Consider the following 26,300-nt stretch of genomic DNA (forward strand, 5'->3'; position numbering starts at 1 on the left):
CCTGGAGGAAGACATGATTGAGTGAAATACACATCAAAAGTCCCAGGCAAAAATCTAGATTTCCCATAAACCCCTATTTTAAGGTCACAAATCTCATTCAATGTTCAATTACAGGCCTACACTGCTTTACAACATCAGGCAGTGTATCCCTCTCTCCCTTCTCCTGGAGGTAGGAGGGTCTCATCTTCCAGGGAATTGTAGAATTTCAAAAGCCAGCTTATATATCTTGGCCGGGAATTGAACCCAGGTCTTGGCCGGGAATTGAACCCAGGTCTGAGTGCTTGGTAGATCGCTCTCTTAACCGCTATACCACCACCAACACTACATGCTGAAGGCATCCTAGCATGCACCATTATGATATATCCAAGAGAAAAATGAGCTTGCTTAAAGATTTGGAGGCTTTCAAAAGCCAGCTTACATACCTTGGCTGAGAATTGAACCCAGGTCTGAGTGCATGGTAGTTAGCTCTGTTAACCGCTATACCACCACCAACACTACATTCTGAAACCAGCCTAGCATGTACCATTATGATATATCCTAGAGAAAAATGAGCTTGCTTAAAGATTTGTAGGCTTTCAAAAGCCAGCTTATATACCTTGGCCGGGATTTGAACCCAGGTCATTTTTATCTAGGATATATCATAATGGTACATGCTAGGCTGGTTTCAACATGTAGTGTTGGTGGTGGTATAGCGGTTAAGAGAGCTATCTACCACGCACTCAGACCTAGGTTCAATTCCTGGCTAAGGTATGTAAGCTGGCTTTTGAAAGCCTCCAAATCTTTAAGCAAGCTCATTTTTCTCTAGGATATATCATAATGGTACATGCTAGGCTGGTTTCAGAATGTAGTGTTGGTGGTGGTATAGCGGTTAAGAGAGCTATCTACCATGCACTCAGACCTGGGTTCAATTCCCAGCCAAGACCTGGGTTCACTACCCGGCCAAGGTATATAAGCTGGCTTTTGAAATGCTACAATTCCCTAGAAGATGAGACCCTCCTCTCTCCGGGAGGAGGAAGGGAGTGAGGGGAGTAATATAAGGAACAACAATTAGCTAGGAACAAGCCTATAAGAGCCTAACTAAACTCTCCCTAGCAGAGTCTGTCAGCAGCTGTCCCTTAACTAATTAGTGTAGGTAGACTAGTGAGTAAAACGGAACAAGGACCTTGCCTTTTATAAGGGGGGTGGGGCTCTAGAAGTGAGTGCAGTCTGATTGGCAACAATGTGCCTGCTGACTGATGTAGAGGGTTAAAGTTCTGCTCAATAGAGCATTTAGGGGGCGAACCGAAATTCTGGGAAAGTTTGCCTTCGCAGGCGAACGCGAACCACCCGAAGTTCGCCTGGAACCGTTCGCCGGCGAACCGTTCAGGACATCTCTATTAAAGACATCACTGTAATCAACGTTTGTTGGTTTGATGTCTGCATTTCTGCTCCTCGACTAACACCGGACCGCACTTCACTTGCTTCCCAGTAATGCGGTTCTACGGCCATTCACAGCAACCTCTCTTCCTGCTGATATCATACATTTGTAATGTATGTGAAAAAGTACTACTATAGAAAGGTATGCTATTATATAAGTCATAGGTTACCTGTCCCTTTGTAAAATGGATTTCCAAAATGAGTAACTTCCTTGACTGCAGGAATAAAAAATCTAGACTTTTTTGCTGTGGATGTATTTAATATTTAAGGTAAAGAAAATACTTACCAAAACACGACCTGTTAATGTCTGAGCTGAGATCATCACACCAGCCCAGTCTTTTACAGATGTCATCCAGCCAACCTCAGCAGCAACTACAACTTCATCTTTTTCATCAGTTGGCTTGAAGTCCCCATCAGTTGCTGTGGTAGTGACCACATTTGCAACTTTCTGTACTTCCTGTGCAGAAAGAAATTAATTGTTAGACAAAAGAAAAGTCAAAAGCCAGATGAAATGTTTACAAGTCAATTTCATTTGAAGCTCTGCTACAAAGTCAAGACTGAGCAAGTGGCACTTTACTTACTTTTACACTGTAGACTATGTAGTGGGAGTGCCCAAGAAACTTTATTAAAATGCAGCACAACCCCATTTCAAAAACAGAAAAAGTTGGGATGTGATGGAAGTAAAAACAGAATGCTATGATCTGCAAAACAAATAAACTCTAAACTCAAAACAGTACAAAAACAAAACATGACACACAAATTGAGACATATAATCATAATTTTTTTTTATATATGCTTATTTGTTACCAGAAACATGTGAACCCATCCTACAGAGGCTTTTCCCGTCTCCCTTTGCCTTCCTGTTCCAGTGCTGGGACCCCCGAGGCTCACAACCGCGCTCCCATATGAGAACCTGCATGGCCACGGGCTTGCTGGGGTTACAGGCAGCGGAGAAGAGGAGGAAGATGAGGGAAGCCTCTGGTTTATCCCTCTACCTAGGTAACTATCCACTTGGGGCACTTTTTTCACTACAGGTTTACTTTAACAACTTTCTGTTAAAGTGAGGGGACCAGTTACTGTAATATTGACCACGAAATAATGTCCCATTTCTATCCTAAAAAGGATTTCAGCTGCCTAAAAGTTTGGGATATTCTTTGTTGTATTTTTATTTTCATAAAACAATGGTTCATATACTTGCCTGGAGTGCAAGCACCGGTACTCTTACTATGGAGCCTTACTGTTGTAATAGGTGCACAATGAAATTTGGCCTATTTTGTTGAAATAAGCAAGGCTTTCCCTAAGGAAGATGTGCAAGTCACCAATGCCATGTGTACTAATTCTTCTCATGTGTACTAATGCTCCTTTTGTGTCCTCCTCTATCCCCTTTGTGTTCCCATGTGTCCTCATGGTGTCCCTGTGTCCTCCTCTGGCCCCCTGTGTCTTCCTCTGACTCGCTGTGTCTTCCTCTGACCCCATGTCCTCTTCTGTCCCCCAGCCATGGAGCTGTGCTGTGTCCCGGAGCGCTGCTTCAGCGTGCTATCAAGAAGACGTATGGTAACTTAAACTACTGTGCTTTTACTGGTACTGATGGTCTCTTGGGTGGGACTACCATCCTGATGCACTCCCGGCAGCAATTTGTGTCCGCGAAGTGCCATTTCCTCTCCACTCACTACATGCTCTTTCAGTGATGGTGCACATGCACACAAGCTGGACACAGGAAGGAGGATTACAAGGTGAGGGCTTCTGCTGCACTTCATTCTGCTTCCAGTTGCTGCGGGGATTGTGAGGGGACAGTAGCGCTGGCCTGAATATGTATTATTTGGACCATAAGACGCACTGACCTTTTCACCCTTCTGTTGGGGGAGAAAAATTGCATCTTATGGTCCAAAAAATAGGGTATCTCAAGGGTGCAGAGGAATTTCAATGCTGGTGCTATGAAGGTGTATGTAAGACTGCTCCTAATGATAGCTTTAAAGCAAACTTAACTGTGAGAGAAATTTTAAAAATCTGCCTATAGCTGCTATGGCATATTTACATAAAGCTGTTACACAATATACATAAATACAATATTTTTTTGCCAGCTGCCCTGACTGGTGATAGCATCTCAACTACTACAGCATAGGCTGCTATAAAAGAGGAATGCTAAAAATGGAAATAGGATGTTCCACGTGACAGAGCATTCCCCTCACTGAACCACTCTCCATAGAGAGCCTGCAGAGCCTGAAATGAATGAGATTCATAACAGGCCGGTGGCTCTTTGTCATTACATCCCTCATTTCTGTATGAAGGTTAGAAAAGCTCCATGAATTAGCAAGAACCTAATTTCCCATCTCATTTCTCTGCAATCCAGAAACACCTCATCAATAAATGAATTCAGCAAGAATGATTTTCACAGAAAGATAGGAGCACTTTGCAGCTCAAGTTTTACAATTAGTCTAAAATCTCTTTATATACTGTACTGTGGAACAAAACGCGGGGTTCTCCTATTTCAGCTACCAACCAAAAACCCCTCCAAAAAATTAAGTGGATTAAACTTCTGTCCCCCATGCCTTTAGTCTCCCCCTCTGTCGCTCCACTGTGTCACCTCTTTCCCCCTGTACCCTTATTGTACTGAAACCGTTTTTTTATTTGATTTTATTTAAATAAGCCATGTCCAGTAAGCAGGGAAAGCTAGACTGCAGATAATATTCTCAACCAACTGTAAAAGTCTTATGGACTGACTGCTGCCTGATCACATACAGCCACAGCCTGCAACTCTCCCTTAAAAAATTAAAACATTGCAAAGTTAGAAGTTAAAAAATAGAAGATATATCAAGAAATGATTTATATTCCGCCTGTAATACATTCATGTTGTCTGATCCACTATGAGCCTTCTAGTAATCTTCTTTACTACTGGCAGTACCCAATGGCAGTAACTGCCATTGGGTATGATTCAATTCACTATTTCTCCTAAGTTTTCTCTTAAGTGATATCTTCACATTATAAATAAAATGCTTTTTGGGCTACCAGAAAGCAAGAAAATACTCAATAAAATTTTGGCAGTACTTTTCCACCTACACTTTTGTACCTTTACAATTGCAGAGTGCAAAAGTTATTTTAAACAGTAGATAAAAAATTATCTCCTAGAAAAAAAAACTTAGGAGAGTGGATCAGGCCCATTATCTACAAGCATACCTATTAATAACCCGATATGCTAAAAGGTATGCTTGCTTGAGAGTTGGAAACAGACGTTATTTTCCACAATGCAACTAGGTTCACGGTTACACTAGTACACAGTACACTATCATGACATCATGCTGTGGGGGGGTTTCACCACAATATCAGCCACACAGACCTCCCTGATGATCTATTTGAGAAAAGATTTCTCATGGGAAAGGCAGTATCAGCTACTGATTGGGATGAAGTTCAATCCTGAGTTAAAGAGCCGAAGTTCAGGTGCAAAATTAGATACTTACCTAAAGACAGGGATGCCTGAGGATCCTATTTCAGGCTTCCCTCCCTGTTCTGAAGTCCCTCATGGCTAAGCGAGGCCCCACAGAAAAGTCGCTAATCATATTGGGGCCGTGCAGCTCTTCTTCCTCCAGCATGGCCGCGCAGTAGCCGACCCAGCCCGTCCGCACATGTGCAGTAAGCCAGAGCCGCGGGCTCCATGGTACTGCACATGAGATGGCGGGCACGCGTGGTCACACTTCAGCAAGAAGAGCTGCGCGACCCCGATTGATAGCAACAGAGGGCTTCAGATCAGCGAGGGAAACCTCAATAGGATACTGAGGCATCCCTCTCTTAAGTTATCTATCTGATTTTGATCCCGAGCTTTGACTCGGGAGTACTTTAAGGTTCCTCTTTAAAGATAAACTGTAGTTAAAATAACGTAATTAATAACTGATTTTTTTTTTACAATATTAATTTATAAATTATTTTATCAGTGTTTGCCCATTGTAAAACCTTTCCTCTCCCTGATTTACATTCTATCACAGGTGGTGACATCTTTAGTACTGGGAGGTGATCTATTTGGAATGTTTGTTTACTGAGAGTTCTATGCACAGAGGGAGATATTGCTTCGTTGGCAGTTGGAAATAAGCCATTACTTCCCACAATGCAACAAGGTTCACGGACAGCAATCTGTCAGGACCATGGTAATGACATCATACTGTGGGAGGGGTTTCACCACAATACCAGCCTCACCTAATGATCTACTCATGAAAAGGAAATATTTCTTATGGAAAAGGAGGTATCGGCTACTGTTCAGGATGAAGTTTAATTCGTGGCTAAAGTTCCTCTTAAACCCTTTCATTGTCCTAAACGCGAACATCTACTGCTAAACAGTTTTTAGACATTTTGCGCTCATTAGGTTTACTTAGGATTTTCATTACAAGAACTCCAATGAGTTCTGGTTCACCATGAGCTTGCTGGTTAGTCTGTACCTCTCGGTGTTACAAGCCCTACTCCATAGAGCCAAATTAATCCATGCCATGCACTGATGAGGATCAAACAATCCGAAATAGTCTGTATGCATGTTGGATTATTATGGCTCTGTACAAATTAACAAGCTGACACATCATTGCATTCCAGCGGCTCTGGAGGTGTGTTTAGCTTCTAAGGGTAACAATGGTTAATTTGCATATATTCAGCAGTGTTGCACTGGGAGACATCTCTAGCTCACTCCAACCTGAATTATCACAAATTCTTTCTGTTTTAAGAAAGCAAACTTATTTTTTTTTATTACAAGAAAACCTACATGAAATAGGACGTATTAAACATTGTTTTTTCAATAATGAATTGGGCCTGAACACTGAAAAATGTTTTACTTTTTGGAGATATAACAACATTTTTTAGTGAAATATGTTAAACAAAAGTGAAATAAAAAATAAGATATTTTCTGTTATGTTTTTTTTTCAAAGAAGAATTACATTTAATAACAAAAATTTTACTGTTAGGTGCAGAAAGTCCAGGTAGCCAGGTACAGATGCAGCCAGTATAGGTAGCCAGATATAGGTGCAGCCAGTATAGGTAGCCAGGAATAGAACCCCCAGTATAAGTAGCAGGTATAGGTGCCCCCAGTATAGGTAGCAGGTATAGTTGCCCCAGCATAGGTAGTAGGTATAGGAGCCTTCAGTATAGGTAGCGGGTATAGCTGCCACTGCGGGAAGGGAGCCGCCATCATCCACCCTCCACATGGGCCCCCTCCTGAATACCTGGATTAGCAGCCAGGTGTGTAATTACTCATCTGATCGCCCGTTACATGCCGCGTGTCCCCTGCCGGCAGCAGGCACCTCTCTGGCTGCCTGGTCCTGTATGACGCGTATGTAATGACGCGTCATACAGGAGACAGGTAGAGGAGGTAGCTGCAGGCGAGATACACGCGGCAGGGAGCGAGTGGTCGAGTGAGTAATTACAACCGCTAATCCAGGTTTTCAGGGGGGCCACAGGAGGGGGGGGGGGCATTTAAAATATTGACAAGCAAAATTATTCTGCAATGCTACTAAGCATTGTGAACTAGCCCTTACATTTACTACAGGCCATAAGAGCAACAGAGATGCATTCTGTTACAGCAGCTTGTAAAATCCTCAAGTCCATAATGGACTAAGTGTAACATTTTAGAGTGGAATGGAATAAAAGAGAACCTGAAGTGAGATGAATGCAGGGGATGCCATTTGTATTACTTTGCTCAGTGTTTAGACTTTAGTCTTTTGGCGTAACTGACTTGTAAGTCACATGCCTGAAACAAAGATGAGGTAAGTGGAGTCAGAATACATGCATGTTCTGGGTCAGAGATTCAGAAAGAATTAAAGCCATTTTGAATCACATTTAAAACTTATTTGGACAGTATTACTGAAAGCAGAAGCCATATTGTCCTCGGTCTGCTTCTTTCATCTTCCCTCCACCTCCTGGGGCCGGTGTGGTCCCCTGAGTTCTGACATATTTACAAATGCCCTGCATGTGACATCATTTTGTGTATGTGGAGGAAGCTCTGGGACTGACAGTCTGCTAGAGATGTTCTATCACACCCATTGGTTTAACGCACAAGGTAGTAGCATGGCCACGCGGTATTAGGAAACAGGATAAAGGCACAATTATGGAGGGCAGGGGTGAGAGAGGATTATGCCAGATTTTCAAACATTTTTGGCTGCCAAAGAATGAAAATAATGTAGTATGGTCTAGGAGAAAACAAGATGTAATTAGGTACGAATTTATTTATTTACGTAACCAGTATTAGCGGGTACCTAAACATGCACAGTAAACCATGCTCATCCAATAGCTCTCTAACAGCAGAGGATCAGTATAGCAAGCAGACAAGATAACATTTTTTAAAGAAATGAAGTTATTACCCCCTCTATATTCATTTCATTTCAAGTATTCTATAAACTACATAGCCAACAAAGGGCAAGAAATGATAATTCCAGGGTCTGCTGAGCCTTAGTTTAGTCTTAAAATAAAAGTTCATATTTTGAGCCTCACAATGGATCTTTTAAATGAAGAGACAAGAATAAATATTTTTCTTTTCAAACAAATGTTCCTAGAAATTGGATTTATGCTCCATAAACATATCTAAGAATACATCAGAAAATCTGTGATATACTGTAACTAGGGCTTGACACAGCCAGCATGTGATGGCAAAAATGCATATTTCACCCACAGCCCATAACAAATGCATTTTCTAATAAGCTGTATGTCCTGTAAGCTTGGTTTTGCTTCTTAGGAATAGATTTCACGGTTTGTGTTATATAGTGCATTTCCAAAACCTTACAGACACTGGAGGAGGATGTGGTGACAGATCATGACTAAAAGCTATACAAATATCCTCTTTGTGGTTAGACATGCACAAATGGAACTTATTCATTGCAACATGGTGATTGCTTAATGATGGGTAATAATTTAGACCCTACACACAAAGCAGTAGCTTTGAAACTTGCGAAACACTAGACTACTAAAGCTGTTATAGCAGTTCTATTTTTCTGTCACGTGAGTACTAAAAATATCATTTACTCAGCAACTTAGCATTATAATTCCTGACATGGCAATAAGTACAACTGATCATCATACTAGATGATTACTAGAACTTCACATGAGTTTTCATTAACTACTTTAAGACCGTCTCGCGCCAATGGGCGTGACCGCAGCAGCAGCCCCAGGATAGCCTAACGCCAATAGGCGTCAAGTCCTGGGGCTGCACTTTGCAGGAGATTGTGCGCAGGCTGCGCGCACATCTCCTGCTCAGGGGCGGAGCTCCACCCCGCCTTCAGTCTCAGAGCGGCAATCGCTGCTTGGGAGACCGTTAGACACCGCAATCGCCGTCTATTTACATGTACAGCACTGCGATCGGCAGTAGCGCTGTACTGGGGACAGCCATGTGACACGGCTGTCCCCTCCTGAGGCTGGGGAGTGATAGGCTGTCATAGGCTGAAGCCTATGACAGCTGATCACCCAAATTGGCTGGTGGGGGGAGGGTAGAAGCGAGCAGGGGAAAACAAATTTAAAAAAGCAACAATTATTCAAAAAAATAAATTAAATATTTATAAAAATAAATAAACAACTGTGGAGCGATCAGACCCCACCAACAGAGAGCTCTGTTGGTGGGGGGAAAAGGAGGGGGGAATCACTTGGGTGCTATGTTGTGCGCCCTGCAGCTTGGCCTTAAAGCTGCAGTGGCCAATTTAGCAAAAATTAGCCTGGTCTTTAGAGGATTTTAATACTGCAGTCCTCAAGTGGTTAAACTTGGTATGTAGGCATTTTAAATATATAACTTTTACTGTTTCAAGCATTAGAATTTTTGTTATACCAATGTATTACTCATCTTCTTCACATACAGCTTACCTTAAGCCTTGTACACACGCCTGAGTAAAGTCAGCTGTTGTGTGTACAGAACCTGATGACACCCCGACGTCTGACGGATCTACCTAACCCCAGCGACACTGATCCCCCTGCCTATTCCATTGTTCTCACCACGCATGCGCTGCTCATTGTCTCTCCGTGCCTCCCCCCCCCCCCCCCCCCCCCGCATAGCAACACAGCAAGTCGTCAGCTACACAGCTGCCATGCGTGTGTGATGGCCGGCCCTGCAATGTCGCCCACGGGGATCAGCTTCTGCCCCCCGACAGGCGACATCAGTTGGGCATGTGTAAGAACCCTTAAATGTCCATGATAAAAAAAGATAGTGTAATGATGAATCCTGTTGGTAGATACTTATGCCAGGTGCCACTTATCCTCTCCAATTATATGTGTCTTATTGCGTTGGTATTTGCTATAACTTATTTAGACCTTTTACCTCTCAAAAGCAACAAGGTGACGTTTCTTGCTGTTTCTTGCTCTGTGACAGTTTGTATCTGAGTGGACGAATGTTTGAAGCCTTTGGCACATTTTATGTACAGCATATTTCTGTGATAGTGGTTATCTTTGGTGAAATCCTGGAAACATTTTCTTTAGATTAAATCGATGAATATATGGAAAAGCCAATTATGACATAATCACTCAATATCATCTCATTGATATTTTAAACAGCATACAACAAATACAAATACAACAAATATATTTTACATTTTAAAAGACTGAAAAGACCACTATTGCGAAAATGTATAAAATGTAACTACATCCCGCCAGCACATTGGTGTTGGAAAGTGGCCGCACATGTGCACACACTAAAGCATTTAAATGTACGTGCGTGCATCCTGTTGCACTGAAAAGTGCAAAAACAGGAAGTTGTACAATGATAAAGAGGTAAGAATAAAATGCACTATAAATTAATTTTTTACTATGTTCCTGACCCAGAGCGATGGGCTGGTTCAAAATGTTCCACATCATCAGAATTTTACTAGCTACTACAAGTGACAGCTACACAGTAAAAATAAACATATTGGGCCCAGTCCAATTCATTTTTTCTCCTCAGTTTTCACCTAGGAGATAATTTTTCATATTACGTTTTAACTACCTCAAGACCGCCCCACGCCAATGGGCGTGGTCGCGGCGGCAGCCCCAGGACCGCCTAACGCCAATTGGCGTCAGGTCCTGGAGCCGGCTATTGATCACGCGCAGGCTGCGCGCGCATCTCCTTCTACACAGTACAGTGCTGCGATCAGCAGCAGCTCTGTACTGGGGACAAGAGAGCGATCGGCTCTCATAGGCAGAAGCTTATGACAACCGATCGCCAGGATTGGCCGACTGGGGGGAGGGAGGGGTTTGTAAAAAAAAAAGTTAAAAACAAAACAAAAACACACATATAAGTATTTATTTAAAAAAAAAATAAACAACTGGGGGGCGATCAGACACCACCAACAGTGAGCTCTGTTGGTGGGGAGAAAAGGGGGGGGGGGGAGGAATCACTTGTGTGCTGTGTTGTGCGGCCCTGCAGCTTGGCCTTAAAGCTGCAGTGGCCATTTTAGTATAAAATGAGCCTGGTCTTTAGGCGGGGTTTACCACTGTGGTCCTCAAGTGGTTAAAATAACCTTTCAGCACTCTGCATTTGAAAAAGTACAAAACAGTAGGTTAAAGTATGTGAAATTTAGGTATCAAAATTATTATGAGTATTTTCTTGTGGCATTTTATTTATAAGATGTGAAAATATCACCTAGGAGAAAACAGGAGAAAAAGTGAATTGGATCAGTCCCATACTACAATTTGGTCAAGGGTAAATATACAAATAATGCACACGCATTACAAATATTTGTGACTTTTGTCCTTTAAAACGGTTTGGTTTACAAATCTTATATAGGGCCCAATTACAGCGATGGCAGTGCAATGCTGCACCATAACATCTAGCTGGATTTAGATGTGGTGGACAGGCAGCCCTTATTTACTTTTTATTAACTAGCTGACTGTGGCCCAGTTGCTCCATAAACTACTGCAGCCACAGTGGTACTAAGCAGTATGCATTGCTCAGCACATCTGATATTTTGAATGGACCCATAGACAGAGTTTGTTGTATACTATACTTGCATGGATTGTTTTTAAGCATTTTCTGTATTTGGTTGAATGTCGCATTTTATGCTTATTTTTCCTGTGCAGGGGCACAACTAAAAATCACTGGGCCCCCCTGAAAAACTTTGGATGGGGACCCCCCTTTCTGCACAGGTAAGCGTAAAACCAATGTTAATCAATTGGCTAGTGCACACTTGAATGTGTTTTCCCCATGCAGATAAAAACAGCAGTATTGCGCGCATTTTTTTGTATCAATTACATTAGCTTCTATGATAAATGTGCATGTTTTCACACATACAGACAAACATGGGGCTTGATTCACTAAACCGTGCTGACTCATAGCACGGCCGCGCTAGCATTTATGCATGCGTTTTCGTGCGCAATCGTGAATTTCCACGTGCACTACAGTGTTTCTGTAGGTAGGCATGGTAAGGCGTGATTATCAATCCATTAGCAGTATTTCTAAAGGGGCCCATACACCTAACGATTTTTCCCGTCGAAATACAGCAGATTCGATCACTGTGATCGGATCTGCTGTAAAATCTTTGCTCAAACGCTGACAGAACGATCAATTTCCGTCTGAAATCAATTGTTCCCGTCTATTCCTGTCGATCCGTCTGTGCGGAAGATTTTGCGCGATCGCCGGCGGGTCGGGAGTGCGTTGATAGCGGCGTTCGAATGCCCGACGACCAACGCAATACATTACCTGCTCTGGCCTGCGCAAGTCCCCGCTCTCCTCTTCTCCGCTCTGGGCTCCAGGGCTGCAGCTTCACTGAACTTCCTGTCCCGGCAGGAAGTTTAAACAGTAGAGCACCCTCTACTGTTTAAACTTCCCCCGGAGCCCGGAGTGGAGAAGAGACAGCGGAGACCGGGGGAGTCACGCCAGTCAGGCTGGAAAGTGTAATGGTTAAGGGCTCAGCCTCTGACACAGGAGACCTGTGTTCGAACCTCGGCTCTGCCTGTTCAGTAAGCCAGCACCTATTCAGTAGGAGACCTTTGGCAAGTCTCCCTAACACTGCTACTGCCTATAGAGCACGTCCTAGTGGCTGCAGCTCTGGTTCTGTGTCTGTGTAATGTATGCGGGGGAAGGGGGGGGGCGGCAGCTCCACAGATTGTGATCAGTTTCATGCTGAAATCGATTCACAATCTGTTTGCAGTAAAGGCAGCCATACGATCCCTCTCTGATCAGATTTGATCAGAGAGGGATCTATCTGTTGGCCGATCTGATGGCAAATTGACCAGTGTATGGCCACCTTTAGCCAGGTCTACAGCATCTCTTCTATTTCAATACCCCTTCTTACAGTCCTAGCTGTTGTCCATTAATGTTGCATGACAGAAGAATACTAACATGCCACTTAAGTTTCGAGCAGCCAGAACTGAAAAAAGGCCACAGCTGAAATGGAAGAGGTGGGTAGAGATATTTTAGTACTGGGGTGATAGGCATCTGCATACATTCCTCCTTTCCCTACTGTGATGAAAGTCAGACCTCGCTTTCCATACCCATAGAAATGCTACACTTTTGGATAAACAGTACTAGCTGATCCCTGGGTGATCAATGAGTTTTGTTTTATTATTTAGAATTAGTAACAATTCTAACCTTAATTTAATTATTTAATTTGCTCATACAGCTTTCAGTAGTGCCATGCATCAGTTGTACTGTTTTAAAGAGAACCCGAGGTGGGTTTGAAGAATATTATCTGCATACAGAGGCTGGATCTGCCTATACAGCCCAGACTCTGTTGCTATCCCAAACCCCCCTAAGGTCCCCCTGCACTCTGCAATCCCTCATAAATCACAGCCACGCTGCTGACAAACAGCTTGTCAGAGCTGGCTGTGTTTACCTCTATAGTGTCAGTCTGCTGCTCTCCCCGCCTCCTGCAGAACTCCAGTTCCCGCCTGCATCCCTTCCCTCTCTGCTGATTGGAGGGAAGGGAGGGGGCAGGGACCGGAGCTATGCAGGAGGCGGGGGAGCAGCTGAGACTGACACTACAGATGTAAACACAGCCTCACAGCATGGCTGTGATTTATGAGGGATTGCAGAGTGCAGGGGGGCCTTAGTGGGGTTTGGGATAGCAACAGAGGCTGGGCTGTATAGGCAGATCCAGCCTCTGTATGCAGATAACATTCTTTAAACACACCTCGGGTTCTCTTTAAGAAGTAAATAGCCTATATCAGATCTCATTAGAGAAGTTGTATTTTTGACTGTGCAATACACTAGTTAAGAACTTTAATAATTAATTGGATAAAGCAGAAACTTTGGAGTAGTGATGGCACCATTTACTGGCTCGAGTAAATCTGAAGTGAAAGTAAAAAAAAAAATAAAAAATAGTAAGATACTTACCTATGAACAGATTCCAGCGCCATCCCCCAGTAAAGTTCAGCAGCCAAATACCTCTTCATCCCTCCAGTGGCATATTTCAGAAGTGCTTGCAGCCCCAAGTGCTTCCAAAGACAGTGCATCCGTACTGCACATGTACTCAGGGATGTAATTACAAAGGTTTTGCAAGGAGGGATGAAGAGGTTTTTCAATCAAGCTGGGTTGAAGAACTTCACTAGTGGACAGAGCTGGAACAAGGGGTGAAGAGAGGAAGGGGAAGGCTCCATGCTATCCAGGGCCTTCCCTTTCCATAGGTAATTCAAAGTTTCTTGTTTTCCAATATGTAAGTATCTAACCATTTTACAAGCCTAAAATGTAGATTCCTCTCTACTCTTGCTACACACCGCATATGGATTTGATCTGATCTTTGACAAATATACATCTACCTGATATTTTTCATTTACCTGGACTACCAGCTTGCAGTTGTAGGTATCAAATAGGATTTCAGCAGAAATCACTAGAGCACTTATTCCCAAAACAATGGATACCAGCGTGATCCCAGGGTCAGGAGCCAATAGAAGTATGCGGCTGAATTGGTGGTGGTGCATGTAAAATATACCACCAAGAGCACCTGAAGCTGGTGCCGTTAAATCTATGTTCAGTATTAAGCATCCATAAACATGGTGTAGATTTAACTACAGACAGGTTAGAGGTGGGTGGTTACAGGATAACAAAGGTGAGTGTTCAGGATTAACAAATGCACTTCTTGGTGAACTCTATGGGTGAAAAAATGATCTTATTCCCGCTTTGATGACCATACACACTATAATAACATGAAGGAGGAAAGGAATATCAGACCATGATATACTGTATATTCCTGCGTATAAGACCCTTGAATATCTTCTGAAAAGTTGGGGGACGTCTTATACGCCGAGTGTCATTGATGCCGGGTGATACGCTCTATCCTGTTACCGCCTCTCAGATCTCCCTGCTGAGGGAGCGCAATCTATTCTTCTATACCGCTCTGATAAACAGGAAGACAAGGAGAGCTGACCAGTCTACTTAAAGAGGAACTCCAATGAAAATAATGTAATAAAAAAAGTGCTTCATTTTTTACCATAATTATGTATAAATGATTTAGGCAGTGTTTGCTCATTGTAAAATCTTTCCTCTCCCAGATTCACATTCTGACATGTATTACATGGTGACATTTTTACTGTGGGCAGGTTATATACCTGTTTCTAGCTGTTCTGGCCTTGCAGACAGTTGTAAACAGCCATTTCCTGTCTGTGAACATTGTTACATTGTGGCAGTTTGCCCAGAGTACCCTACGGTACCAGAGCCTCTTGTGGGAGGGGTTTCAGCACAAAATCAGTCATACAGCGCCCCCTGATGGTCTGTTTGTGAAAATCATTCTATTTCTCATGTAAAAGGGGGTATCAGCTACTGATTGGGATAAAGTTAAATTCTTGGTCGGAGTTTCTCTTTAAGGAGAGTTGACCAATTCAACAAGTCAATTGACTATATACTGTTATATATTGGGTAAGACATACAGCACAGCACCAGTATCTGTTCATACACAGCACCAGTACATGATTTTTTTATTTTAATTTGGTGTGCGTTGGAAGAGGGGTAGTCTTATACGGCGAGTATATCCCAAACTCTATATTTTAGCTGGAAAAGTTGGGGGGTCGTCTTATACGCCCAGTCGTCTTATACGCCGGAATATACGGCACAGAACTTTTCCATTAATCGGTAGATACAAACATATTGTACTAATTCGCATACGTACAAAACTCATCATATTTTGTTCATTTGTTTAAATTGGACCCTAAACAGAGGACCAGCTTTCACTTATTTTACAGCGTGTGAAGCTAGCCAAAGAAATGGTTCACTGCTGCGGTTTTCCTAAGACTAGGTTACAAAAGTATGGTAATTATGTTTCCTTGTCACAGGAGCCTTTGATACAACTATACATTTGATGAACGTCCGAGAAACATCCCTGACAGGAAAATAAATACAAATGGTCATTGTGCTTACTAATTTTCACACAACATGGGCTTGACACAAACTGGCAAAAATTCAATTTCACAGTCTGTCAAAATGTATACCCTTAAGGTGGCCATACACTGGTCGATTTGCCATCAGATTCGACCAACAGATAGATCCCTCTCTGATCGAATCTGATCAGAGAGGGATCGTATGGCTGCCTTTACTGCAAACAGATTGCGAACCGATTTCAGCCTGAAACCGTTCACAATCTGTTGTGGTGGTGCTGCTGCTGCTGCCCCCGCCCGCCCGCATACATTACCTGCTCCGCCGGCGCGACTCCAGTCCCCCGGTCACCGCTGCTCTGTCTGCGCTCTGGTCTCCAGGTCCGGCATGCCTCACTTCTTCTAGCCCGGCAGGAAGTTTAAACAGTAGAGGGCGCTCTACTGTTTAAACTTCCTGCCGGGCTAGAAGAAGTGAGGCATGCCGGACCTGGAGACCAGAGCGCAGACAGAGCAGCGGTGACCGGGAGACTGGAGTCGCGCCGGCGGAGCAGGTAATGTATGCGGGCTCTATTGCGTCGGTCGTCGGGCACTCGAACGCCGCTAGCGATGCGCTCTTTACCCGCGGGCGATCGACGGTTATTTTCCGCACGGCACGATCGACGGGATCGGACGAAATGGATCGAAATTCGGCGTGTAGCGTGAACGATTGGCAGCAGATTCGATCCCAGTGATCGAATCTGCTGTCGAAACGGGCGCAAATCGGGCCAGTGTATGGCCAGCTTTATAGGCTGCGAATTCTTTAAGTAACATTTTAGAAGACGAAGAAGAATTTACAGGCCTAGCTGTTTTACAACTATGCCTGGCATCATAAACATTGGCGGAAGCAAGCAGCAAACACCATGGCTAACAACACATATTCACTTTACAAAAATGTTAGGCATATTTTGTTACTGCATGTTTCTGCTAACACATATCTAAAAACTGCACGTGCCTTATGCAGTAAATAGTTTTATATATATAAGCTATGCTTACCCATTGGAACACTTTGATCATTTAAGATGGGCAATAATTTGTAAGCTGATGACTCATCTGATAACTAAGTGTGCTCTAACCAAACAAACAATTTGTTATATCGGCTTTATAAAGTTACGGCCATAAAAGCAATACCACTGTAATATCACATGAGGGCTTACAATACTAAGCTCTTTCTATATTAGATTCCAAGATCAGTCAAAATATTTATCATGAGATTTAGATGTGGTATGTTACATTTTTTGTTTGATTTTGTTGATCTGAAACCTCACCACAATTTTCTATATAACTACTCTGACATACAGAGTGGTTCAGCAAGGGATCAAATACTTCTTTCCCTTACTGTACAACATGGATCAGAAATAAAAATGTGAAAAGATAAACAAATAAGGAGAGATAATTATTGCAATGCACGGATAAAGAGAGATACATCAGAAGTTAAAGAGAACCCGAGGTGGGAATTACTAATACTATAGGGGCACAGAGGCTGGTTGCGCACACTAAGACCAGCCTCTGTTGCCCCATCGTGTGCCTCCATGTCCCCCATGCTCGCCGCTATAGACCCCGCAGTGCTGGCGACACGCAGCGCGTCGCCAGCACAATGTTTACCTTAGCGCTGTCAGTCAGCGCCGCTCCCCCGCCTCCTCCGCATCGCCGCTACCCGCCCGCGTCACTTCCCTCCTATCAGCAGGAAGGAAGGGACACGGGCGGGTGCGCCGATGCGGAGGAGGCGGGGGAGCGGCGCTGACAGACAGCGCTAAGGTAAACATTGTGCTGGCGACACGCTGCATGTCGCCAGCACTGCGGGGTCTATAGCGGCGAGCAGGGGGACATGGAGGCACACGATGGGGCAACAGAGGCTGGTCTTAGTGTGCGCAACCAGCCTCTGTGCCCCAATAGTATTAGTAATTCCCACCTCGGGTTCTCTTTAAGTTAAATACGGAGAGATAAACCATGGGTTAGTTAGTTACAGAGAGATCAATTATGTGTTAAAGTGAACCTGAGGTGAAAATACATTAATAAGGTAAACAATTGTTTTTATCCTCCTACTCCTAAAAATTACCTTTTTGATCACCTATGGTTTCATTTTATATTTAAACATTTACTAAAGAAATGTTTTATTGTCTATGCTCAGTGGCAGCCTATTAAGTTATTCAGAGTTAAAATACATGAACCGTTGACCTTTTTTTATCTTTCCACTGCCCTCAGAAGTAGTATTCTGCTAGGAAAACTTGTATGGGTGTAATTTGCTTATCAGTGAGGCTTACTATATTAATGACAACGTACCACAAGATAGAAGCTGTCAATTGCATGCCTGAAAATTAACTCTTTCAGGCAGCAAAATAAATAAAGTAAAACAGCGTAGTTATTAATATGTTTTGCACTGTACATACACATGCTTATCTCATTATGTCACATGTTACCTGGGGCACACTTTAAGTTACATAAGCAGAGATAAATGAGTTAGGTCAGTTAAGGAGAGATAAATTGTGAGTTAATAAGTAAGGTGAGATAATTCAACAAAAAAAGCTTTGTGAATCAACCACACTGTTCAGTAATTTAGGCCACCAAGTCCCAGAGTCCCGTACACTTTTAATAACAAATCCCGTACAATAATACCAACTTTTCAATGTGTTCCCAGAGTGAACATATTGGCGTGACAAGACAAGTCATATGAGTGTACACGGTGTGTACAGGAAGAAATTTACACGACAGCCATTAAAACACAGCTACGGCTTCCAAGGATCTGCCTGTAGTCTCCAACATGCCAGCTGTAATTTGGCAGTATGCTTTTTCTAATGCAAAAGTGGGTATTGTGGGTATTGAGGACTGCTATCAGTGGATATGGGGAAAGAGGTGCAAAAAGTGAACATGGAGCATGAAAAACATTGCTTCTGTCTGCTTTAGTGTGACCCAAACTAATAAATATAAATTAATTGATATTGATTTAAGTTATTTATTTAAACTGGACTTATGCTCTTTTAGTAAAAAAATATATCTGCCTATTACTTACGGGTCAGTGACACACCATGCAATTTCCCATCAGATAGATGTGTCGAATCGATAATTTCCAATAGTACCAATCAGGTTTCCGATCGATTTTCTTATCGATTTTGTACAGAAGTGATTAGAAAAATGATTGGAAACCTAATTGGACCTTTCGAAATTATCAATTCAACCCATCAATCGGATGGGAAATTGCATGGTGTGCACCAGGCTTTAAGCAACCACAGTTTTTTTAGAACAAGTTTAGCCAGGGCCAGTTTTAGGTTAAATAGGGCCCTTGGGAGAAATAAACATGGGCCTCTCATACAGTATATGGATCAAATTACAACTTGTGGTTAGTCACAGATAAGGGGGAATTAGACAGGCTAAACTTTCTAAATGTAACGAATGAGTAATTATTTCCGTGGTCAGCGCACAAGATGTGCGCCGACACTGCGGAAATCCTCCACAAGCGTTTAAAATAACAGAACCCAGCTTTGGTGCAATGCACCTGTAGAGAGAAATTCCCACCGGCAGATGGAGCTGCCACAGATGCCAGATGGGAATTGTGCGAGGTGAAGCAATACAGGGCAAGATAGCCCTTAGAGAGAGAGAGTGAACACACAACAGCGAAAACCAAGTGGGAACGCAATCGCAAGAATGGCGATTGCTAATAGTGACACCAGACTGAGTAAGAGAGAGCAAAGGAAGAATAAAGACAGAACTGATATCGAACTGTAATCCAACACAAAGGAGCAGACAGGACTAACTACAAGCAGTCACCACACGTTAAGCGCAATATCGACAAAGCGCGCCCACGGCACGGTTGCCACACGATAAGCGCAATAGTGACAAAGCGTACCAACCCTGATTAACCAAAGAAACACGAAAACAAAAGAGAACGCGAACGCTTGCTAAACGGTTACCTCACCGAGACGACAGCAAGCGTTCGTTCCAGACAAAACAGACAGAATGAGTAATTAGTAGCAACCGCTGCTCTGGCTACACTCCTAAGGCAGAATACAGAAGGAACCACCGCCTCTACCGCTAGGGCGGTTGCGATCCAGACAGACAGACAGATGGAGCAACCAGTAGCAACCGCTGCTCTGGCTACACTCCTAAGGCAGAATACAGAAGGAACCACCGCCTCTACCGCTAGGGTGAATGCGATTCAAACAGACAGAGCGATTTTCTGTCGCCCGCCGCTGGCAACAGAACAATCGCAACAGATAGACAGAACTAGGCAATACAGATAATATTAGCAAACAATTTGCAGAGGGCTGAGACTCAAGGTAAGTCTAGCAGGATCAAACCTTTGACCAGCAGGGAACTCTGGGAGGAAATGGTATTTATACTGCAAGCCTTCAAAGGAAGCAGCTAGGCAATATGCATGACAAGTGGATGCACATCCCTCAGCAGAACAGCAACTCTGCAGCTTGCAGAGTGAAGTCTCTTTTCCAGGGACCTGCAGCACTCAAAACAGTTGTCTGCCTGTGCAGACAGCAGAGCAGATCATTACACTAAATACATACAATGTGAATTTCTCTATGCTTTCCTTCTGTCCTGTGCAATAGTTCAGGTCCACTTTAAATAATGTTACTTGGTTTGGGTTCCCTTTAAAGGGAAGGTTCAAGCAAAATAAAAAAATGAGTTTCACTTACCTGGGGATTCTCCCAGCCCCATGCAGCCATCCTGTTCACTCGTAGTCACTCACTGCTGCTCCAGTCCCCCGCTGGCAGCTTGGCGACCTCGGAGGTCGGCAGGACGCATTGCGTACATTTTTACGCATTCCCGCTAGTCCAGGAACATTAACACATGCATTTTTACGCGTTACTGGTTCAATGCGTAAATTTTTATGCAATGAACTAGTAATGCGTAAAAATGTATGTGTTAATGTTCCTGCACTAGCGGGAATGCGTAAAAATGTACGCAATGCGTCCCGCCGACCTCCGAGGTCGGCAAGCTCCCAGCGGGGGACTGGAGCAGCACTGAGTGACTACGAGGGCACAGGATGGCTGCATGGGGCTGGGAGAAGCCCCAGGTAAGTGAAACTCATTTTTTTATTTTGCTTGGACATTTCCTTTAAACCACATCTTGATGGAAAGTATGGAAATTATTAGCAATGAGTAGTGGGCAATACAAATGTAAAAGAAGCTGTACCAATTCTCTACTCTCTTCAAAGTTAAAATGAAATAAAACTCGGCTTTTCAAAGGAAAATAAACAAAGAAAAGCTTTTCATTTATTTGTCTTGGGATTTCTTGATATTTTTAAAGTGTTACATTAAAAAAAAACTATTATGTGTAATGATCGGGTCAGCACGGAACTAAATTCTGATTATGTGGTGATCTGCAGTATCACCAATAATACAGATGCTATACCTGATTATATGGTGATCTGCAGAATCACCAATAATGCACGTATAGTAATCAGACAAGTGTGATAGCTTTAATGCACAGTGGTGTTTGGTGCAACAGTACGTACTGACAGAGTCGGCAGCAAGATCAGATGGGCTAAAGTACAGCATTTACCATTTATGCTCAATACAAGAGAAAAAGTAGACAGTAAGCCAGCACCTATTCAGTAGGAGACCTTAGGCAAGTCTCCCTAACACTGCTACTGCCTATAGAGCATGCCCTATTGGCTGCAGCTCTGGTGCTTTGAGTCCGCCAGGAGAAAAGCGTGATATAAATGTTATTTGTCTTGTCTACTTTTTCTCTTGTATCCAGCATAAATGGTAAATGCTAGGCCAGCTTCAGTTAGTACTGTTGTGGTACAGCGGTTAGGGTGCTTGCCCACCACACAGTGAGACCCGGGTTCAAATCCCAGCCAATGTGAGTTGGCTTTTATGCTACAAATCCTTAAAGGGAACCTAAACGGTGAAGGATATGGATTTTTCCTTTTAAAATAATACCAGTTGCCTGAATCGCCTGCTGATCCTGTGTCTCTAATACTTTTAGCCACAGCCCCTGAACAAACATGCACATCAGGTGCTCTGACTGAAGTCAGACTGGATTAGCTGCATGCTTATTTCAGGGTGTGATTCAGCCACTACTGCAGTCACAGAGAACAGCTGGACTGCCAGGCAACTGGTAATGTTTACAGGAAACACCCATATCACTCTTAGTTAAGGATCCCTTTAAGCAACCTAATGTTTCTATTGCATTGAGCATAAATAGTAAATGCTAGGCCAGCTTTAGTCAGTACTGTTGTGGTACAGCGGTTAGGGTGCTTGCCCACCACACAGTTAGACCTGGGTTCGATTCCCAGCTATGGTATGTAAACTGGTTTTTGAAATAGTATAATTCCGAGAGGAGGGAAGCAGCTGTCCCTTAACTAATTAGTGTAGGCAGACAAGTGAGTGAAATGGCATAAGGACCTTGCTTGGAGGAGGGAGGGGGGGCGGGCCTCCAGCAGTGAGAGCAGTGTGTTTGGCAATAATGTGACTGCTGACTGTGATGTAGAGGGTCAAAGTTTTGCTCAATAGAGCATTATGGGGCGAATCGAACTTCCGCAAAAGTTCGCCTGGTGCAGGCGAACGCGAACCCCCAAAGTTCGCCTGGAACCGTTCGCCGGCGAACAGTTCGCTACATCTCTAGAAATACAATCAATTATGATTATGGCTATCAAACAATCCTATCACTGTGTGAAATCCCCGGTTTCCTCCCGGATCAAAGCACACCGGATCTATCTAAGGTCTGAGTGCTAACACGAAGTATTCGCAACAGCAGACGAGGAACAACTGAACTCCAGCTCCTTATATGCTGGAGATGTCCCAGGACGTCCGCCCACAGGCTCAGCCAATCCGGAATCTCGCTGGAGTCAGCTGACCGGTAAGTCAGCTGACTCCCCTCTTAGCAGCATAAAGGTCCTGCCGCTGGGCGCGCGCACGCATAGCTCTTGCCCTGTGTGCGGCCGAAGGACCTGGCCGCAAACTATCATGCGACAGGACGGCGGGGACCAGTTGCACAGTGGCTGTATTATCTCTGTTATATGATCTAATCTTCTTTCCTTTGACGGCTTTCTTGGGCTCAGGCACTCAGGCAGGGATGTGCTGCTCTACTTGTGATAGGATAGAAGCTATACACACCCTCTCCACGCCCTCTGCAGGCTCTGTGTGAGTCACAAACTGAGCTCCTCTCAGCCTATCACAAGCTGGTTAGAAGCCATGTCTTTTGTTTGTAAGCACTGCCTAAAACTGTCAATTACAAGCCAGGAATGAAGCAGGAAGTGGCAGAAACAGCACAGAGGGGCCCAGGAGAACATATTGAATAGAATGGTATGCTTTTTATTGTAAGAATTTTAGAGTACAGATTCTCTTTAAGTGTCATGAATGGAATTTCCATAAACTGGTGGCTAAAATTATGCAGTACAGTCAAGATCATCTCTTATGTTTCTTCATTTATTGTATTACATGTCTAAGTGTCAGCTTTTGAATAGATTCCACGTTTTATATGCAAGGATTTAAGGTTAATGACCCAAATATAACCTTGTGAAGTCTTGTGATGAAAATATAAAAAAGCTTAAAATTTACAACTGTACGTACACAAGATGCTAAGAAGCCAAACAAGAACACACACTACAGTACATTTAGTATCCACATGGTGTTCCTTTCCTATCAGAAATCTCCTTGTGTCATCAAATAATCTACATTTATTTTTTAGTCAAAGTAATTAAAACTTTACACCTTAGCAGTATCTAAAGATGAGGACCCAAATATTGTACTTGGCATTATTAACGCATGCTTTTCTTGGTTATAATGCCAAAGACATGCATCTCTAAAGTAAAATGTAGTCATGTGGGCAATGATAACATCACCCACATGTGTAATTAGTGATTAGGTGTAAGCAATTTCTAGTTTCAAATATCATGAGCCGGAGGGGTAGCAGAAGGTGATAGCTGTCAGTCACTAATTTAAATGGTTTAACATAACACATTTAAAAGTATGCGTAAGAAGCCTACAAAGACCTAAAAATAGAGCTGGCCAGCTGAAATTTGTCTAAATACATGAAATGAGTTGCAACAGTCCCAACTGCTAAGAAGTATATGGAGGATAGCCTGACGCATATATGCTGCTGCCGTTAAATCTATGTTCAGTATTAAGCATCCATAAACATGGTGTAGATTTAACTACAGACAGGTTAGAGGTGGTTACAGGATAACAAAGGTGAGTGTTCAGGATTAACAAATGCACTTCTTGGTGAGCTGTATGGGTGAAAAAATGATCTTATTCCCGCCTTGATGACCATACACACTATAATAACATGAAGGAGGAAAGAAATATCATTCCATGATATACACAGAACTTTTTCATTAATCGGTAGATACAAACATATTGTACTAATTCTCATATGTACAAAACTCATCATATTTTAATCATTTGTTTAAATTGGACCCTAAACAGATGACCAGCTTTCACTTATTTTACAACGTGTGAAGCTAGCCAAAAAAAAATGGTTCACTGCTGCGGTTTTCCTAAGACTAGGTTACAAAAGTATTGTAATTATGTTTCCTTGTCACAAGAGCCTTTGATACCACTATACATTTGATGAACGTCCGAGAAACATCCCTGACAGGAAAATAAATACAAATGGTCATTGTGCTTACTAATTTTCACACAACATGGGCTTGACACAAACTGGCAAAAATTCGAATTTCACAGTCTGTCAAAATGTATACCCTTATAGGCTGCGAATTCTTTAAGTAACATTTTAGAAGACGAAGAAGAATTTACAGGCCTAGCTGTTTTACAACTATGCCGGGCATCATAAACATTGACGGAAGCAAGCAGCAAACACCATGGCTAACAACACATATTTACTTTACAAAAAATGTTAGGCATACTTTGTTACTGCATGTTTCTGCTAACACATATCTAAAAACTGCACGTGCCTTATGCAGTAAATAGTTTTATATATATAAGCTATGCTTACCCATTGGAACACTTTGATCATTTAAGATGGGCAATAATTTGTAAGCTGATGACTCATCTGATAACTAAGTGTGCTCTAACCAAACAAACAATTTGTTATATCGGCTTTATAAAGTTACGGCCATAAAAGCAATACCACTGTAATATCACATGAGGGCTTACAATACTAAGCTCTTTCTATATTAGATTCCAAGATCAGTCAAAATATTTATCATGAGATTTAGATGTGGCATGTTACATTTTTTGTTTGATTTTGTTGATCTGAAACCTCACCACAATTGTCTATATAACTACTCTGACATACAGAGTGGTTCAGCAAGGGATCAAATACTTCTTTCCCTTACTGTACAACATGGATCAGAAATAAAAATGTGCAATTTGTTTACAGCTCCCAGGCTGGTTTGATTGTAAAGGTGGCTATACACAGGTCGATTTTTCTAGCAGATTTGATTACTTTTATTAAAATCCTCATTGACCTTTTGACCTCAAAAGATCTCATTGATACATTTCTAACCAAATTTGAGATGATTATGTTGAAGGACATTGGGGTTGATTCCCAAAGTTTACTTATTTTTCACCTTAACTGTTACAGCTAATGCATGAGATAAACAAATAAGGAGAGATAATTATTGCAATGCACTGATAAAAAGAGATACATCAGAATTTAAGTTAAAGAGGAACTCCAGTAAAAATAATGTAGTAAAATAAGTGCTTCATTTTTTACCATAATATTTTATATTTAAACATTTACTAATTAAATGTTTTACATAAGCAGAGATAAATGAGTTAGTTACTAATTAAACGTTTTACATAAGCAGAGATAAGTGAGTTAGTTACTAATTAAATGTTTTACATAAGCAGAGATAAATGAGTTAGGTCAGTTAAGGAGAGATAAATTGTGAGTTAACAAGTAAGGTGAGATAATTAAAAAAAAAAAGCTCTGTGAATCAACCACATTGTTAGGTAATCTAGGCCACCAAGTCAGTGGTGTAGCTTAGGAGCTGTGGGTCCCGATGCAAGTTTTACATTGGGGCCCCCCAAGCACTCTATACATAACAATTGATACGGTGTACCAAAACCTGCCAATGGCAACTACAGTGTCAGAGATGCAAGAAGGGAATGGGGAGCAGTTTGTTAATGATTACCAGTATTCAAAGTGTCAATGGAAGTGATTATTATGAGCACAGTGACAGGACCAATAGAGAGCTAATACTGAAGTTCAAGGAGAGCTCTATGGGGCCCACTGGCCCAAGGGCCCCGATGCGGTTGCAACCTCTGCACCCCCTATTGCTACGCCACTGCACCAAGTCCTAGAGTCCCGTACACTTAGAATAACAAATACCAACTTTTCAATGTGTTCCCAGAGTGAACATATTGGCGTGACAAGACAAGTCATATGAGTGTACACGGTGTGTACAGGAAGAAATTTACACGACAGCCATTAAAATACAGCTGCAGCTTCCAAGGATCTGCTTGTAGTCTCCAACATGCCAGCTGTAATTTGGCAGTATGCTTTTTCTAATGCAAAAGTGGGTATTGTGGGTATTGAGGACCGCTATCAGTGGATATGGGGAAAGAGGTGCAAAAAGTGAACATGGAGCATGAAAAACATGGCTTCTGTCTGCTTTAGTGTGACCCAAAATAATAAATATATATTAATTGATATTGATTTAAGTTATTTATTTAAACTGGACTTATGCTCTTTTAGTAACA

General features: G+C 42.5%; 1 protein-coding gene across 11 annotated transcripts in view; it reads right to left on the minus strand.

Annotated features, from left to right (window-relative positions):
* Positions 1-26,300, minus strand: part of KCNMA1 (potassium calcium-activated channel subfamily M alpha 1) — a 759,662-nt gene that overhangs the window by 546,350 nt on the left and 187,012 nt on the right. For all 11 annotated transcript variants that reach the window (XM_068255423.1, XM_068255413.1, XM_068255414.1 and 8 more), the window contains exon 2: positions 1,703-1,873. In XM_068255423.1, the coding sequence (XP_068111524.1) occupies positions 1,703-1,873 (171 nt within the window). The remainder of the gene's footprint in view (positions 1-1,702; positions 1,874-26,300) is intronic.

This window comes from Hyperolius riggenbachi, chromosome 10, assembly GCF_040937935.1.
Source record: "Hyperolius riggenbachi isolate aHypRig1 chromosome 10, aHypRig1.pri, whole genome shotgun sequence".
Classification (NCBI taxonomy): domain Eukaryota; kingdom Metazoa; phylum Chordata; class Amphibia; order Anura; family Hyperoliidae; genus Hyperolius; species Hyperolius riggenbachi.